Below are 19,802 nucleotides of genomic sequence, written 5' to 3' on the forward strand. Positions count from 1 at the left end.
ATGACCACAACTGTCAGGGACATCCTCTGCGACTACCCTGCTTACCGCACAGAACGACAGACGCCTTAACGCCACATTGTCTGGTTTGGACGACAGACTCCTTTTGGAGCAGAAAGTGCACCGAGAGCAACGAAAGCGCTCTCGTCATCCGAACGGGAAACCAGCCCAGCTAGAAACGTCACTGCTGCTTTGGATGGGCGCACAGCGCGAACTCCAGTGCGGTTCGTCGCTTTCGAGCGCAGTTCTTCACAGAATAATTGCTGGAGCTCGGCACTTGGTGTTCGCATCATTTCGGAATGTCTCTGTCGAAATTTGCATGTAATTGCATGATAACAACATCTGTCAACAAGCTGTGAACCTACACATACAGAGTAAAATGGGCACGCCCCCACATAAATTTTTTTTTTCACATTCGTGAAACGTTGAACCACAGAAACCTTGCTTGTCATTATCAAATACCGAGAGTCATGTGGTGTAACGTGTTCGTGAACAAATGCGCGAGAATGAACCATCTTAATAAGGTTAAAATCACGGCACCTTGCACCTCGTTAAGGCTTACGGTGGTTAGAGCTGCCGCTGCTGAACTTTTACGGATAACTCCAGCACACTTTGCCGTAGCGGCTGAAATATACGCGCAGATGATAAACTTATCCGATATTCAAAAGTTCGTACATCTCGTTTGCAAGAGCTTCTTGTCGTTGTTGTTGTTGTCATAAACTCAGTTTATGGTTTAGCATTTTCCAATTGGTTCGTTAACTTAATGTTTGCCCTTCGACTGACGAGCACTAGCCATCGCCACCTAAAAGAGTCAAACTCTTCTTTAAATGGCCTTCAAGAAAGGCGAACCGGGGAAGTTGGAACCAACCCATTAGCAGCAGCGCGCACTAAACAAAATAAAAGAACGTATCCAGTCTTTTTCACTTTTGTATACCTTTTACGGAGCGCTGCTACAATGGATCATATAAGTTAATATCGTAAAAATAAAACATGCCCAAATAACAACAAAAGGCGAGACCACGCTTTTGTGGTGAGTTTACCTTGCGTAAATTTGCTTTTTCGACCGAGGATTGTTGTCGAACTTGTAGCCGTAAAGGCGTCCCCACCCCAGTAATATCCTACCAACATCTAGGTATTATCCATTCGTCTACGTCTCGACATAATATCTCAAGGAAGTTCTACTAACACGCTACAATTGGATGGATGTCTCATTTTCCCATTATTAATTACTTCTCTCCACCTTGCAGGTTACCGCAGAACTATTAGTCAAACTCTTGTCTTTGCTTCGAGTTGTTGATAAGTTGGACTTCCCCTTGCCATCTGCTAGCCGCGTGGTTAGCTCAGATGGTAGAGCGGCTGCCCCGGAAAAACGGCGGTCCTTGGTTCTAATCCCGGATCGGGACGAATTTTTCTTCAGCTGCGAGGTTTTTTATTCGAGGAACGCGTACGGGTTTCCTTCGTAGCAATTGCTACGATTGGGTCGATGTTTCATTTTCCGTTTATTAAGTACGCATAGAGCTGCGCTCAAATTTCGCATTAGAGAGTAAGTAATCGTCGGTGAACTTTTTTTAATATATCATGTAGCCGGATGCCTTATTGACATTCATTCTACTTTATAATTTGATTCTTTATGAACATCAGATACTGAACGCGCGCTAAAAGACCGCGACAAAGTTCATCCATCTATCCATTACATACTGACGTCGTATAGATGCAGGCGCTACGTCATATCGATTGATTACATTTTGTTTTCTTGAAGATTTCTTTAATATGCCGTATGGGTGTTATTTATTTATTTTTTCAATTATCTCACAGACTCCCGAAGGATTATTACGTGAGGGCAGGATACAGGGAATTAGAAGAAACAAAGGAGTAGAAAGAAATTATACAATGTTAGCGGGTAATGATGAAAGAATAAATATCCAACAAATATAAATAACGCGACAGGACTGTAATTAAAGTTTTACAGTTAATATTTGTTGCGTCTAGACATATGGAAATAATGTATTCTACGACATTTATGGCGCATGAAATGCCCTTCACGTTGAGAGTGGTGCTTAAATTTCGCGGACGTTACATAAGCTCAGGTTAGACAGTGAAGGCGTCGAAAAGTTTCAGATCATTTCTTTTTCCAAAACGTGGTACCCCGTGGCTATGGCGTTGGGCTGGTGATCACGTGACGTCTAACGTATGCCGTAACAACATGACAAAAATACTTTTTTTCTCTCACCAGACACGCCGCCCACCGCCCCCACAGGCCCTCTACGACAGAGTTGTCTAATCTGTTGAAACGGTAGTCGGAAGCTCTTCACCTGCCCTGCCCTATTTGCCGATGTCTTTCGTCAGTATTGCCCCGCGTGCCCAGCAAGGAGTGCGCGTCTGCTGTGAACGTTACATCGAATTTGTCCCTGAGTACATCTGCCGTGGCGCCTGCAAGCATAGTGCGTTAACACACACTGAAAAAAATATCAGCAAGATGTTCTATAGACATGCCTAAAGTGAGCATCTGTTAGAGGTCACATACGTCCAGCTGCGATATTCTTACAACGTCACAGTAAGATGATCTGGATGGGACTTATCCATGTTATGTATTTGTAATGTTGTTTGGACAAATCTACGTATATATAATATGCGTGCAATATTTAAAACATCATGTTCTATAGACATCTGTGGAACACGAATGGTTATCCGGAACATACGCTGCGAAACAGATCTGCTTTCTCAAATATGCAGCTTTGATGTTCTATAGATGATAGATTATGATAGAACAGGTAAACAAAATGAAGCACAGTTTCTTGTAATGTTTTAAATAAAACATTGGCAAATACGCTGTCCGAAAGAACCCACTTGTCTTCCGATAGCTCTGTGCCTTCGCTGAAAGCGACGAAGCAAAACACGGTACGCGCACTAACGCGTTTCTCGAACTCGGTAGATAACGCGCGTACGACGCGATACGAGACAGCCAAGACACACTCACCTCCGAGGAGCGCGCTGAGGAGCCACGGCACTACGGCGATTCCCATGTTGTGCCGGCGAAGCGGGCACCACCACAAAACCAACTGGGCGTCAGGCGGACGAGAACGCCGGGTACCAACCAGCGTGTGGACGAACTACTGCAATCTGCGCGCAAAACGCCGCGTGGGTTTCCTACCAACGCCCTAGTGATCCATTTGCCCCGCGAGTGCGTTTATAAGCGAACGGCTCCCTGTTTTTCTTCGCGGTGGGAAAGGGCGATCCGACCGACGCCCCCTCTCTACTTGCTCCCCGTCGTCATCCCTCCAGTCTCAACGGCGCGAGTGACGTCACCGTGACGTTGCCTGCGAGCAGCGAAGAGGGCCGAGCGGTGCAGAGTACTTCCGAAACGCACATTCCGAAAGTTGCGCGCCGCCGGCGTCGTCTGCTACTCCTATCCCTTCTCCCTCTTCCACTCCTAGCAGACGACGGCAAAGTCCGGGGACCAGTTCCGCCTGGGCCCGCCTTGTGTGCATCCTTCGGCACCGCGTCGCTCGCTAGGGGACAAGATAGCGAAAAACAAGCGGAGTGCAGAGACAGGCGATCCTTCTCCCAGCGGCCTCTCTCCCTCGCGAGGAGAGGTCGGCGCTTGACGGATCTTGCGCTGGGCGCGAAAAGCGTTCCCGCCGGCACGCGGCGGCAGCGAAGGATGTCGTGGGCGGCTGTGGTTCACCCCGCTTGTTGTGCGTCTCTCCGATTCAGTTTTGCTTTGTCGTTTCTCCTCTGCCCCTCTTCTGATTTACGGCAGCCGCTTAATGAAGCGAGCACCGACGCTGGCTGGAACTTCAGAAACGGAACACCCGCGGGCAGCCCGAATGAAATGGTGCGCGCCATTCTTCCAACTGGTGAGGCTCGGTTATTGTTGGAACCTTACGCGGCCGGTGCGATGGCGCATATGAAACGAGAAGATGACAGAAAGGGTGTCACGCTTCTTTATAGCGTTGCATTAGGGGGCCGCGCTGAGTCACGCCCGTGAGCGCTGCCTTTCACCGTCCGTGGCGCGCGCGCCAAGTTCAGTGTCGCTGAGAGAGAGGACGCTGTCGGTGAACGGCGCGCTATTCGTATCCCTCACCATCTTTCCTTCGTCTCGACGAAACAAAGGACCATTCGTTGAAGCTGGTTTACAGAAACAGTCGCTCCGGTAGCGTCCCCTTTATTTCTCTATGCTCTGTCGTTGACACGACGTCCCCAGGAAAGTAAAACAACCCTCATCCACCCGGTTAGCTGTTTCTGTTATTTGCCTAGGTCTGACGGAAATATCTTTCCCGTGGAAGCGCCACGTACTATGTTTTTTTTTTTTTTTACCTTCACATAAAAGCGTTATAAGTCACAGTATAGCACAAGAACCGTTAGGCAATAATTTGCTAGATGGCCTTGCTGAAAAATTATGCGTATACGAGAATCCCTATCGCAATTTTTTTCCAGGAAATCCGGAAAGCTGGAAAGAAGCCGAGCACAGTTTTACCATCATTTGATTATGTATTCTGCACAAATATGAAGCTCTGCATTTAAAAGCCTCAATCGTCTGCAGCTCATTTCTGCAAGCAAACAACGGCTGACAGCTCTCAGGTAGCGAAATATGCCGCGTTCACTTGACGCTACACTGCGGCCCAGCATTAACGCAAGGGTCCGCCTACTTCTGCTAGCCTCCACAAGAACACCATGCTGAAGAATACGTCCAAACAATCAAGACAGTTCGAAAGCAGAATGTGGCCCTAGAACCAGTGCGTACATTTTGAATGAATGAATAAATAAATAAATAAATAAATAAATAGATAAATAAATAAATAAATAAATAAATAATATGCTATATATAGCATATAATTGTGCTAAAAGTTCATGCGTTACTCACGCATGAATTCATCCATGTGCACTGTATCCGAAAGACTCAAGTTGCTTGAGTGAGTTCACACATGGACCGCATGGCTATGTTTACAAACAGATGACTAGATTTGATTTGTTTGCTGTGGTAGTGTTGAAAGCGATCAGCGGTTCTTTATCGTGCCAATTAGTTCTGCGCAAACTGTCTCCCCTTAAGAGGAAGCTTTAGCTCAGGCCCAACTCCGACGCGGCCTATTGAAGTGCATGTAAAACGCAAAAATAACGTTTTTCTGAGATAACCTCTGGACCGATTTTAATTAAATTTATTGCATTTGAGAGAGAAAGTTAAATTCTAGTTACTCTTGGAAGCGGAATTCCGATTTTGGGCATGAAGTTTGTTACGACAATTTTCAAAAACTCGGAAGTTTGAAAGCAATAGAAGCACGAAGTTTACAAATTCATAGCTCAGCATCAAGAACAGATATCGCGGTTCTGTAAACGGCATCCATTAGATAATTCAAAGCGGACAAATTCAAAATATCATTGTACATCTTACGTGAATTTGTTACGCTGGTTACAAGGGTTCTGCAAAAGTTTATTTGCGTATTACAAAATGTTGTTATGTTCATGTGTAACAACAATTTTGTCCGCTTTAGATTTACTATTAGATGCAATCTACAGAATTGTATTACGATATTTCGTTGTTGAGTTGCAGAGTTGTAAACTTGATAGTTTCGTGTTATGAAAATTTTTTGATTTTTGCCAATTTTTAATAATAACTGACGACCTAACTCAAAAATTCGAAACGAACAGTCACTATATTGTCACGTGATGGTGACTTTGAGGAACACTGTAGCAATACTGTGAAAGACAAAACTAACCTTTAATGGGCGAACTTGTGCCCACAAAAACAGGCTACACTTATAGCACAATGATAGCGGCGAACACAGTCGGCGATCGTCGAAAATCTGATTAGCGGGTCAAGCGCGTCGGCTTTTGTAGATCAGTCGTGCAATGTTCCAGAGTAATCGCTGAGACACGCGTGTCTTCCACAAATTTCTACGCCGTTCGCGTCGCGTATACATGCAATCAGATTAGGCAAGGTTCGGCGACAACAGACAGCGGATAGAAGCATCGATAACTTTCCAGAAACTTCGGATACATGCAGGTGCGTCCCGCGCTGTGCGATAACATTTGTTAGGCGGCGAAACGTGGTCGCCCGATAAAGATAAGTACACGTGTCAATAGCCCCCTCTTAACAAGCATCGACCCGATGCTGCAAACAAACGAAAGTAATAAAGAAAGGCACTCATAGCAAAGAAAACAACAAAATAAGAAAGTTCGTCAGCGTCCGTAAAAGGGTTTAAAGCCCACCACGTGGACCACTTCAGATCGTGCGCGGCGCCGCTGTGAACGCGAAATGCCGTCTGGCATGACCTCATAGTCCAGTGCGCCAATGCGTCGGATGACCTTGTAGGGTACGAAATAACGTCGCAGTAGTTTCTCACTGAGTCCTCGTCGGCGTATCGGTGTCCATACCCAAACATGGTCGCCGGCCTGGTACTCGACGAAGCGTCGTCAGAGGTTGTAGTGTTGGCTGTCGGTCCTCTGCTGGTTCTTGATCCGCAGGCGGGCGAGCTATCGGGCTTCTTCAGCGCGCTGGAGATAGGTAGCGACGTCAAGATTCTCCTCGTAAGTGACGTGCGGCAGCATGGCGTCGTGCGTCGTCGTTGGGTTCCTGCCGTAAACCAGCTTGAATGACGTGAGCTGTGTTTTATTTCTTGCACCGCCGTGTTATAAGCGAATGTTACGTACGGCAGGACCGCATCCCACGCCTTGTGCTCGACGTCGACGTACATTGCTAGCATGTCGGCGAGGGTCTTGTTCAGGCGCTCCGTGAGACCATTCGTTTGCGGATGGTAGGCAGTTGTCCTCCTGTGGCTTGTCTGGCTGTATTTCAGAATGGCTTGGGTGAGCTATGCTGTAAAAGCCGTTCCTCTGTCGGTGATGAGGACTTCTGGGGCACCATGTCGCAGCAGGATGTTCTCGACGAAAAATTTCGCCACTTCGGCTGCGCTGCCTTTTGGTAGAGCCTTTAGTTTCAGCGAAGCGGGCGAGATAGTCCGTCGCCACGACAATCCACTTATTCCCGGATGTTGACGTCGGAAACGACTCCAACAAATCCATCCCAAGCTGCTGGAATGGTCGGCTAGGAGGTTCGATCGGCTGTAGTAATCCTGCTGACCTTGTCGGTGGTGTCTTGCGTCGCTGACAGTCTCGGCATGTCTTGACGGAACGGGCGACGTCGGCGGTCAGACGCGGCCAGTAATACCTTTCCTGTATCCTCGACAGCGTCCGGGAGACCCCGAGGTGCCCAGCGGTTGGATCGTCGTGTAGGGCGTGCAGTACTTCTGGACGCAGCGCTGACGGTACCAACAAGAAGGTAGCTGGCGCGGACTGGTGAGAAGTTCTCCACGAGCAGGTTGTTTTGTAGCGTGAACGAAGACAACCCGCGCTTAAATGCCTTAGGGACAACGTCGGTGTTCCCTTCCAAATACTCGATGAGGCCTTTTAGCTCCGGGTCTGCTCGTTGCTGTTTAGTAAAGTCTTCCGCGCTTATTATTCCAAGGAAGGCGTCGTTGTCTTCGTCGTCTTGCGGCGGGCGATCGATGGGGGCGCGTGATAAGCAGTCGGCATCAGAGTGTTTTCTTCCGGACTTGTATATTACGGTGACGTCATATTCTTGCAGTCTGAGGCTCCACCGCGCCAGCCGTCCTGAAGGGCCCTTTAAGTTAGCTAGCCAACACAACGCGTGATGGTCGCTGACGACTTTGAATGGTCTGCCTAGAGGTAAGGGCGGAATTTCGCTGTAGCCCAAATGATGGCGAGGCATTCCTTTTCAGTCGTAGAATAATTGCCTTCCGCTTTTACAGCGACCGGCCAGCATAAGATATCATCCGTTCAAGTCCGTCTTTCCTCTGGACTAGGACGGCACCGAGGCCTAGGCTACTGGCGTCAGTGTGGATTTCGGTATCGGCGTCCTCGTCGAAGTGTGCAAGTACCGGCGGCGACTGCATGCGTCGTTTGAGTTCTTGAAATGCGTCGGCCTGCTGCGCTTCCCACTTGAACTCGACATCACATTTGGTTAGATGTGTTAGCGGCTCCGCGATGCGTGAAAAGTCCTTGACAAAGCGCCTATAGTAGGCACACATGCCAAGGAATCTGCGCACTGTCTTCTTGTCGATTGGCTGCGGGAACTTTGCGATGGCAGCTGTCTTCTGCGGGTCGGGGCGTACTCCTGATTTGCTGATGATGTGACCTAGGAATAGAAGCTCATCGTAAGCCAAGCGGCACTTTTCCGGCTACAGAGTGAGCCTTGATGACTTGATGGCCTCTGATACTGTCGCAAGCCGCCTAAGGTGATCGTCGAAAATTCCGGCGAAGACAACGACGTCATCCAAATAAACAAGACATGTCTGCCACTTCAATCCTGCTAACACCGTGTCCATGACGCGCTGAAACGTTGCAGGCACCGAGCACAGTCCGAATGGCATGACCTTGAACTCGTAGAGGTCGTGTGGCGTGATGAAGGCGGTCTTTTCGCGATCTCTCTCGTCGACTTCTATTTGCCAGTAGCCAGACTTGAGGTCCATCGACGAGAAGTATTTAGCGTTGCAGAGTCGATCTAATGCGTCGTCTATCCGTGGAAGGGGGTACACGTCCTTCTTCTTGATCTTATTCAATCGACGATAATCGACGCTGAAGCGTAGGGTTCCGTCCTTTTTCTTCACCAGGACTACAGGAGATGCCCACGGGCTTTTCGACGGCTGGATGATGTCGTCGCGCAGCATTTCGTCGACTTGTTGCCTAATAGCTTCACGTTCTCGCGTCGAAACTTGGTAAGGGCTCTGGCGAAGTGGTCGAGCGCAATCTTCGGTTATTATGCGATGTTTTGCAACTGGTGTTTGTCGAATCCTCGATGACGTCGAAAAGCAGTCTTTGTATCGTCGGAGAAGACTTCTGATCTGTTGCTGCTTACACATAGGAAGACTTGGATTTACGTCGAAGTCTGGTTCGGCGACTATGCTCATCGGGGTAGATGTGGCAGAATCCGAGAGGACAAAGGCGTTGCTGGTTTCCACAATTTCCTCGATGTACGTGATTGTCGTGCCCTTGTTGATGTGCTTGAACTCTTGGCTGAGGTTGGTGAGCGTAACTTCCGCTTGCCCTCCGTGGAGTCGAGCGATCCCTCTTGCGACGCAAATTTCACGGCCGAGCAGTAGATGTTGGTCGCCCTCGATGACGCCTTCTACGTCAGCGGGTGTTTCGGTGCCGACGGAAATAATAATGCTGGAGCGCGGCGGGATGCTCACTTGATCTTCGAGCATACTCAAGGCGTGGTGACTACGAGAGCTCTCCGGCGGTATCGCTTGATCTTCCGACAGCGTTATCGATTTTGACTTCAGGTCTATGATTGCGCCGCGTTGGTTCAGGAAATCCAAGCCGAGAATGACGTCTCGTGAACACTGTTGGAGGATAACGAAGGTGTCAGGGTAAGTCCGGTCATGAACGGTAATTCTTGCCGTGCAGATTCCAGTCGGCGTAATGAGGTGTCCTCCAGCGGTTCGAATTTGAGGGCCTTCCCATGCAGCTTCACCTTTCTTCAATTGGGCGGCGATGTGTCCACTCATTACGGAGTAATCGGCCCTATATATGTCCACTAAGGCGGTAACTGCGTGGCCGTCGAGAAGCACGTCTAGGTCGGTGGTTCTTTGTCTGGCGTTGCAGTTAAGTCTTGGCGTCGAATCACGCTGCGTCGTGTTGAACTGAAGCTGGCACTCGCGTCGTCAAGTCGTCTTTCGTCGGTGTAGTCTTGGCTTCCTGACTTCGTCGGGACGGCGGCGTGTCGTTATGCCGTCGAGATGGCCTCTTCGTCGTCTTCGTCGGCGGCGGAGGAGCTTCGTCAGTTCGACGAACAGCAACCGCACCTCCATCGGTTGCTGCTTTTAGTTTTCCGGATATGGGCTCGCAGAGCGGCCCCGTGCTGGGCCAGTGTATGCACGGCGCTGCGGCGACAGGTAGCGGCCTGGTGACGGCAAACGGGACGGTCGTCGAGGGCTCCGCTGAGTGGCGGCGAGGTAGTCGGCGATATCGCGAGGTCGTTCGCCAATCTGAGGTCGCGGCGCGTTAACGGCGAACCCTCGCAGTCCCATCACCCGGTGCGGGCATCGGCGGTAGATGTGCCCGGCTTCTCTGCAGTGAGAGCATACCGGACGGTGGTCGGGGGCGCGCCAAACGATAAAGATCAGTACACATGTCAATATTTTAAGTTTTTCTTTTAAATGAAACAAACCTCGTCAAATTTGGTGCATTGGTTGCCGAGAAAAACGAATTCTCCTTTTACATGCATTTACATAGGAGTGGCCGAGCTAAAGCTTCCTCTTAATAACACATTGGTGTTTTTCTTAATGTCGTCAAGCGAAGAGCAGACGTACGAACGAAGAGGTCAACCACGGTGTATAGCGCTCGACGAGGCAATGTATACGACTCTGAAGGCAAAATGTTATTCACAAATTGAAACAAATACGAGGGACAGCTTGGGCGCAATTCACTTGTAGAGAAGAACTTCCCATCCTGGCTTCAAACACGTCTATCGTTGTTTTCGACATAACGCGAAAGCGTTAAGGAGCCCGTGTCGCAGAAATCCCAGCGTCGGCGTTCGGCTGCGGACGTCGTTTCGGCAAAAAAAGATGTTCGTACTACCCATACCCAGGCCCTCCATGTGGTGCAAGGAATTTACTGAACTAATTGAATTCTCATGCAACAATACGTGGAAAAATTGTAAACTACGACTTACACAAACCTACATATGCGATAGCTCTTGGATTGTAATTTGAGTGTACGAGAAAACATAATTCCGTTACGCGAAAACTCAAAGAGGCTTTTTCACACACACAGACCGGCCGCGGCGTTCACGGGCGAGCTGCGGCGCCCGCCATTTGCGCACGGAGGCGCGATGGGTGTCACAGAGCGGCGGTTCCCTGCAATTGTTGCAGTACCTGCAGCTGGCGCTCGCCTCCCCCGCTTCTTGGCCCACGCAAGAGGCCGCGTTTCGACCACAAAGCTCGCCTTCGTGCATAGCGTTCGCGGCCAGCGTTTCCCGGCAAACGTTACGCTTACATACGCTCCGGGAAGAGTGAGAAGCGGTCAGGGTTCTTTGAATGCTATCGCGTTCCACTCTTAAACGCGAAGCTTAAGCGTCCTCCGAATTTTTTCAGAACACATGCCTTTAAATGATAACTATACTCGTCTTACATCCCATAACAACTGCAATTCATTGTAGCTACGCAGATCAACTTGGATTTTTTATTCTTTTTTATTGCGAAATGCGTTAAATTTCCATTTGAAACAAATAGCTTCTCAAGGGCTCCGACCATTCCAAGAACATACTTTTGCACAATAAAAGTTTCTCTCTCTTTAGAATTATTTAAAATAAAGGTGAGAACCTTTCTTATAAAGTAACAATTATCCATAACTTGGTTTCGCATTTGTTTCCTTACCATGTTATACTGTATTCTTTTATTCTGCGGATCGAAATCAGAAAGCAGGTCGCGCCTTGGGACCTTCTTTCTCCGCTGTGGTGGCACAGCCCACCACCCCATTCCAATGGGGACGCTCATACCATCCATCCATCCATAATTTATTCGCTTGTCTCTGCTTGAAATGTATACTCTTTGAATAAATTTCGAATTTGGGACTGTATTTTTTGACAAGAACTGGCAGAAAAAGCCACAGCGCGTGTACACACAGGTGTCGTTATTCCCTTTGATGCAAAAAGCTGCAAAATCTTCCCGTACTCTCCGGTTCCAGTAGCATCTCGTATTCTGCAGTTTTCGAACATGAAAGGGAGAGAGCGTAGTCAGTTGGAAGAGTCATCAGATACCCTTTGAGGCCGTTTTTATTGAAAGGCAATGCATGGCGCGAAGAATGAAAAGGACCACAAACGAATACAATGCAGTAGGCAGCATTCTCATAGTCAAGACCAGAACGTGAGGTTGTTCAGCCCACTAAAGACTGCACACATCACTTTCATCTCACCTGTTTGGTTGATGCATCAAAGGGACCAAGGGATCACCACAACATATATTCTATATATTTTATCAGTGGGGGAAGGGATGCAGAGCTGGAGCATTCATCCCCACGGGTAAAAATGCTAATACATTAAAAAATCTCATGTAGGTGTTGTTTGCGGTGCTTTTATTAACTATCTTGCATTTCTAAAATACAGGAGAACCACCCCGCCTTGACTAGGGACACCAAGATGACTTTGCAGGGAGCCTTTAAGTGAAGTTGCATGTTCACGTAAGAAATCATTGATACCTTTTCTCGTTTGAACGATGTAACATCGATTCTAAGTGCTTGCTAATTTAATTAGTAAGGAAATGTTTACTGCAAATATAACGGCTGATAAAGCCACGACCTTTACGCCATGCAGTTGTGTGATGTGTTGCTATCACTATCAATGCTTCGCTTTTTGTACCGGCCTTACAAGAAATTGGACGCAATTTTCTCACAGTGCCGCATCCACGGTACCTACTCTTTCTGCTTCCAAGACGAAGCCCTCCCGCTCAGTCAAGATAATATTGCTCAAGTCGCTAACGCGAAGCAGGTGCCGCTACACACAGAAACTGCATTTCACCCACTTTAGTTTCTTTGCGTGGCCTTGGTCCCGTACATACTCCGCACGGTCGCACTCGGCATAGGTTTTGCTTGGCAGCCTCGCCATAAACTCTGTGGCTGCGTGCTGCGTTACTTGCGTAAAGCTACTCCTTAGACGCATGTTCTAAATGAATGAACACAAGACAATCTTTTTACGAAAAATAGTCGCTAGTTTTCCGCCTCTATTTGTAACTGCTCGAACCCTCGCGACATGGAAACACTGTCAAAGTGATCTCTGCAAGTCACAGGTTCTAAGAAAGACTTTCTCCAGGTGAGTGGTTGATGAAATTTGTTACGGCAATTCTTCTTGCGTAAAATAGAGGAATATAGAAAGCTTTTGGATGTATTACTGGTAGCGGGTCGTCTCTGCATGCTGAGATATTAGCACCGATACAAAAAAATTCAGCAGAAGTGCTTGCCTCATTCCTTTCGGCAAAGCCTTTTCCTGATCTTGCTGATGCGCCACCAAATGGAGAAAGCGGTAACCGCAGCACGAGATGTGCCTAGGTGCTCGTTAGCACCCCGTTTCCATAGCTATCCACATTGTCGCGCGCACTCTATTTTTTTTCTCTGTCAGAACCGGCCACAAAGATATCACTATCTGCAACGGAAAAGGAGAATCCTATTTCGTTTTATGTAACAGTTTTCCGTGACACAAATGAGGTGGTGGAAGAAAAGTTGTTCAGCGTTGCACTAGGCATAGATGCTTAAAAGTATCCCCGAGTGCTACCTGATTAACCAGGGGTACTACAGTGCTGTGCGGTTGCAGGGTGATCAGAATACAAAATTCTCAAGCCATACTGTTTGCTTTACCTTTACTCTTGGCGCATACCGTCTACGTGGGAATGACCAAAAGTCCAATGAAAATTGAAACAGACTGTGGCGACGAGCGACCACGTAGACCGTTAAAGTCTCGGGCTCTCGCAGGAGAGGAAGAACCGACAGTCCGTCTCTTAGCGTAGCATTCCTTTTTAATGATCTTCTACGGAACGCTAGCCCGTGCCGGAGCGCCAGCCGCTCGAGCCTCGTGTAGACGCGAGCGTCTACGTCATCCCTCGTGCGACGCCGATGCTGCGGCCGCTACAGAGGGCTCCCCCCCTAGAGAGGAGGAAAGTTCGACGAACGATGGAAAGTCCACGTGACGCGGCGTGTCTTGGCGTTGGTCTTGGGTGTCACGTGCGCTGGCGGCGGCGAAGGATGCAGCAGGGTCGCGTCGCATACTGGTGGAGCTGATGGCGTGGGTGCTTCTATGTAGGCGGGTTTGAGACGTTCCAGGGCAATTGTGTCTGATCGGCCGTTGACATTCACAACAAACGTCGTCGGACGACGCTCTAGAACAAAATATGGCCCGGATTAGTGTGGGTGCAAAGGCTTCCGCACGGCACAGTTACGCACGAAAACATGGGTAGCAGAGCTGAGTGCGGGGGAAACGTACGGGGACCTTGCTTCTTGTGAACGTGTAGGCACGGGGCGCATCTGGCTGAAGAAAGCTTGCAGTTCGGCAACGTAGTCGGCAGGTGATTGCATAGGCGTTTGGGGGGTGGCGACAAAGAAATCGCACGGAAGGCGTAGGTGGGTGCCGTAGACTAGCTGAGCACAGGAGCAACCTAGGTCACTCTTGAGTGCGGCTCTGATGCCATGTAAGACAAGGGGCAAATGTAGGACCCACTTCTCCGGCGATTCATGTGCCATAAGGGAGGCCTTGAGATGCCGGTGAAAACGTTCAACGAGTCCATTGGCCTGAGGGTGGTAAGCAGTTGTGCGAAAACGTGTCGTTCCGAGTAGTTTGAGTAGCTCGTTGAAAAGTGCTGAGTCAAACTGCCGACCGCGATCTGCGATTATTGTGGATGGGCAGCCGAACCTTGCGATCCACGTAGACATGAAAGCTGCTGCAACAGTGGGCGCTGAGATGTCAGAGATAGGTGTAGCTTCTGGCCACCGTGTATAACGGTCGATGCATGTCAGTATGTAGCAGTAGCCTTTCGAGGGTGGGAGAGGGCCGACGAGGTCCAGGTGTACGGTGTCAAAACGAGCATCCGCTGGAAGAAAAGACTTGGCAGGCGGAATGGGGTGACGCTGGATCTTCGAACGTTGACACGACAAACAGCAGCGAACCCAGTCGCGAACTTGCGCGTTTAGCCGAGGCCAAACGAAACGACTGGAAAGGAGCTTCTGTGTCGCGCGTATGCCAGGGTGCGACGGGTTGTGCACGGTTTCGAATAGACGTCTGCGAAGGGATGCCGGAATGTATGGTCTAGGTGTGTCGTTAGAAGTGTCGCAGACGACGGATGTACCATCTGGGGTCACAACGACGTCTTCCAATGTCAGGGACGTTGAAGAATTCCGGAGTGTACGAAGTTCAGTGTCGTCACGCTGTTGACTGGCGAGTAAGTCGGCCTCGATGATGAAAGGTTCCGATGTCAACGTGGAAACGACATTGACACGACTGAGGACGTCGGCTGGAACGTTGTCGGTGCCCTTGATGTGGCGGAACGTTGTTGCAAACTCGGAAATGTAGGAAAGGTGTCGAACCTCGCGGGGCGAGTAACAGGACGCCGAACGATTCATTGCGTGCACAAGGGGCTTGTGGTCCGTCAAGACAGTGAATGCACGGCCTTCGAGGAAATGGCGAAAATGCTTGATAGCCAGGTAAACAGCGAGTAATTCACGGCCGAACACGCGGTAGCGGGACTGCGCAGGCTTCAGTTTCTTGGAGAAAAAAAGCAAGTGGATGCCACGCATTGTCGATGAATTGCTGCAGAACGGCACCAACGGCGTTGTTGGATGCGTCGGTCATGATGGCAGTGGGTGTGTCTGGCTTTGGGTGTCTAAGCAGCGTGGCGTCGGCGAGGGCAGACTTGACTCTTGTGAAAGCGTCGGTGGCCTCTTCAGTTCACTGAAGCACTTGTTTGCGTTTGTTTACCAGGAGGGCGTCTAGCGGAGCCATAAGTCGTGCGCACTCGGGAATGAATCGGCGGTAGAAATTGACGAAACCGAGAAATTGGCGAAGCTTGGTGAGTGTGGTCGGTCGGGGAAGGTTTTCGATGACGCGAATCTTGGAAGGCAGTGGTCGAATGCCGTTAGCGTCGACGATATGACCGAGGAACTCGAGTTCAGGTTGACCGAATTTACTCTTGGCGGCGTTGATGACAATTCCTTTACTGGCAAGGCGTGAAAACAACAACCGCAAGTGGTGAAGATGTTCTTCTGCCGAAGAGCTTGCGACGAGAAGGTCGTCAATGTATGCAAAAACGAAAGGCAAACCTCGGGTAACGGAATCGATGAAACGCTGAAAGGATTGGCCCGCGTTCCGTAAACCGAAAGGCATGCGGAGAAATTCGAAAAGACCGAAGGGTGTGGTGATGGCGGTCTTGGGAATGTCTTCTTCAGCGACCGGTAGTTGATGGTAGGCGCGAACGAGATCGATCTTAGGAAAGATCGTCGCACCGTGCAACGCTACCGTGAAGTCCTGAATGTTCGGTAGAGGGTAGCGACCAGGAACGGTGACGTTGTTTAGTGCCCGGTAATCACCGCATGGGCGCCAGTCTCCCGTCTTCTTAGGCACCATGTGAAGTGGTGATGCCCAGTTACTGGAGGAAGGGCGGATGATGCCAGGTTGCAGCATGTGTTCGAACTCCGCGCGAGCGATCTTGAATTTCCGCGGGGACAAACGCCGGGGTCGGAAGTAGACCGGTGGGCCGGAGGTGACGATGTGATGGCACACGTCGTGTTGTACCGGTGGCGTCCAGTCCGGCAGGCGCGTCAAAGTGGGAAACTCGCGTAGGAGCGCGGCGAAAGGTTCGTCCAACATGGCAGAAATAGGCGCTATGGGCGATATGCCTGATGATGGGACGCCGGGAACGGATAGCTGGGTCACGGAGTCGATGAGACGGCGTCGTTGGATGTCCACAAGGAGTCCGTAGTTATGCAAGAAGTCTGCTCCAATGACTGCATGACGGACGTCTGCAACCAGGAAGATCCAGCGGAATGCTCGTCGAAGGCCAAGGTTTAGCATGACGGAGCGTGACGAGAAAACTGGAATCCTGGTGCCGTTGACTGCTTGCAAAAACGACACAGGAGTCGCTTTTCGGTCGGAGCGCTGGGCGGGGAGAATGCTGACGTCAGCACCTGTGTCGACTAAGAATCGTTGTCCCGTAACTCTGTCCGTCACGTAGAAAAGGCGACTTGTGTGTTGGGCCGGACCACTCGTCGCCGTTAGAGGTCGGCCGGCCTGTTTCCCTGCCAAGCGCAGGGACGCCGACAGTGACGAGCGTCGTTTCCAAAACGGCGGTGGTAGTAGCAAACCCCAGGCGCTGTAGTTGAGGTTTCATTTTGAGTGCCCGTGCGTCTTGATCTGCTGGAACTACGGCTGCGTGGGCGATGAGACGCGCGGCGATGTTCCGCTCCACAGATGATGCGTTCCAGACGCTCACACAAGGAGTCGAGCGGAGATTGCACTGCGTAAGAGCAGGGAAGAGTTTGCAGAGCGGTTGTATTGTCACCCGGAGACGGTGACGTGGCTGCGATGGTTGGGGTGGCTACTTCCATGACTTTGTCGGCCAAAGCGGCAAGTCCGGTAAGGTCCATGGTAGAGGCTGTCGCCAGGACCATCTGCACGTTAGCCGGGAGTCATTGCAAAAACAGTTCGCGCAACAGCGTGTCGTCGATGGATCTCGCGTTGTTTCCGAGCAGCTGGCTCATTCGGCGAAGAAGTTGACTAGGGCGTCGGTCGCCGAGTTCTTCAGCGGACAGAAGCTGCTGGATGCGAGAACGTTGTGAAGCTGCTGTGCGCTGTAGCAGCGCTGCCTTGAGATCGTCATAGGCGGCGGCAGACAATGGGGAGTTCAGCAAATCTGCCACCTCGTCAATGGCGGCGGGCGAGAGCGCTGCGACGGCGTAATGGAACTTCGAGGCTTGAGAGCGGATACCAGCGACTTGAAATTGCGCTTCGGCCTGAAGAAACCACGCCGAAGGATGCTGGTCCCAGTACTGCGGGAGGCGGACAGCGATGGCGGAACAGGAGGGCTCACCGCGTTCTTCGGAAGGGTTCTGGCCTTGAGCTCTCGTAGCGTCGGTCTGGTCCATGGTCGTCTCTACCACAGGAGCGTATGGCAGTATCACGTCCGGGTTCACCAAACTGTGGCGACGAGCGACCACGTAGACCGTTAAAGTCTCGGGCTCTCGCAGGAGAGGAAGAACCGACAGTCCGTCTCTTAGCGTAGCATTCCTTTTTAATGATCTCCTACGGAACGCTAGCCCGTGCCGGAGCGCCAGCCGCTCGAGCCTCGTGTAGACGCGAGCGTCTACGTCATCCCTCGTGCGACGCCGATGCTGCGGCCGCTACAAGACTTTTAATTCTGGCTCAAGAACAACCAAAACAATTGGGAAAGACTCACACAAATGAAGAATAAATGGCGCAGTGACAACGGTTGTCTACTTGCTAAGACATGTGCGCTCGTGGTCGTGATACCGTCGTGTTCGTTCCTTCGTCTTCATTCGAGCTTCGTGATTTTACTCTTACCGTGCATGACGTCAGGCCTTCTACGCCAACCCAGTGGTCCAAGTTCCCTAACAGCCGGGAGCGACCGCTACGTATAAGCTCGCGGTCATGATGTCGTGGTCGGTGCATCGTCTTCATTTCAGCTTTGTCATCTGACTCTTGTCATGCCGACATCGTCACGCGGTCGTTTTGCAATTGCCACCACTTCAGCAACGTCATCAATTCTCAAACCATCGTCGCCATAACGCCTTCGTCGTTTCTTTACGTGAATCTTTCTTCGTCATTCCATTATAATCACATTGGCAGCTACTAAGCTGCCACGCGATGTCGTAACTGTGCGCGATAACGGCTCATTTGTTAATGCAATGAAGCACCTATTCAACGTAGAGTTGTAATTGAGATATATTTTCCGATGCTGTGCTTCTATAATGTGTATAATGTTGTGTCGCGCCACTCCTAATACTTTTACTAAAATATATATTGTGTTTTTGTATTACATTGCGTTGAATCTTCACGTTCATGTCGTACGCGAACTTGTTGTGCTTTTTATTTTTAGTTTGTGAACGTAAACCCAGTGTACTTTAATCAGCCCCCCCCCCCTCCCCCCTCTGTTATGCCCGAAAGGGTCCTTAGTGTACATGAATGAATAAATTTGTTCGTGATTATGCCGCTGTTGTCATGCTGTTATCGCGAGATAGTCTACTTTGCTAGACCATCGTCGTCATGCCATCGACGTCATACTATATCTTATTCGTACCGGTTTCACAATACAACAACCGTTACGCCACTGTCATCATGCGCTCGTCGTCATCCCACCGTCCTCATGCGGTTGTTGTCGCCATATAGTCATCGCTACGCCATCCACATGATGCAGCCGTTGTCGTTACTTCGTCATTGTAAACTCGACATCCGATTCTTGTCACGAGCCATCACACGGTCGTCGTAATACCGTTTTCATTGTGCCATCGCCGTGTCTATGGCGTTTCGCCACCGCCATTACTTCAGTACCGTCAACCCATGTCCTCATTCCGTCGTCGTCATGCCACTTTCGTCGATCCAACGACGTCATTCCTTGTTAGTTATTCTAATGTAATCATGCTGTCATCATTCAATCGTAATTATGCCGCCGTTGTCATTCTATCGTCGTCCCACAAACGCCATCGCGCATCTGTCGTCATGCCGCCGTCGCCGTGCCTCGTTCGTCCTCATTCCAGCTCCATTTCTCGTCACCACCACTGCCGTCACGACCTCGTCACCATACAGTCGTCGTCATCTCATTGTTCTCGTGTCGTTGTCGTCATGACGTCACCGTTATTCCTGCTTTGTCGTTCCATCATGCTCGTTCTTAGTCATTCCATCGCCACTGTGTCAGCGTCATACAGTCATCGTCATACAGCGAGTGCCAAAGCAAAGTGGAACAATATCGGAGTATGTGGCACATAGCCGAGGCAGCAAAACAATTACCACTAAACGTGTTTAATAAACTTGACTTGAGGATTTATTTATTTCTTTTATTTGAAAATACTGCCAGCTGCTTTTTGGCAGCCAAAGCAGGAGTGGTACATAGAAAATAAAAAGGGATACTGTACAAGCAAATACAATGTCAAAATAAAATTACGCTCTGTCGTTATATTGCTCGAATGCTACTCGCATTACTGTCGACAGTCATCAGGAGATGAGTTCTGCCGTAACTTTGTTTTTACAGCGAACCTGTATATGGCTAGTTTCCAACGGATCGATGTCCGTAGACCAA

General features: G+C 49.8%; 1 protein-coding gene across 1 annotated transcript in view; it reads right to left on the reverse strand.

The window, feature by feature from the left end:
• Nucleotides 1–3,385, reverse strand: part of LOC142578612 (uncharacterized) — a 79,582-nt gene extending 76,197 nt beyond the window's left edge. The window contains exon 1 of the mRNA XM_075688026.1: nucleotides 2,975–3,385. Coding sequence (XP_075544141.1) covers nucleotides 2,975–3,020 — 46 coding nt within the window. The 5' untranslated portion in view covers nucleotides 3,021–3,385. The remainder of the gene's footprint in view (nucleotides 1–2,974) is intronic.
• Nucleotides 3,386–19,802: the final 16,417 nt, after the last annotated feature.

The sequence above is a fragment of the Dermacentor variabilis genome, chromosome 4, assembly GCF_050947875.1.
Source record: "Dermacentor variabilis isolate Ectoservices chromosome 4, ASM5094787v1, whole genome shotgun sequence".
NCBI classification, from domain to species: Eukaryota; Metazoa; Arthropoda; class Arachnida; order Ixodida; family Ixodidae; genus Dermacentor; species Dermacentor variabilis.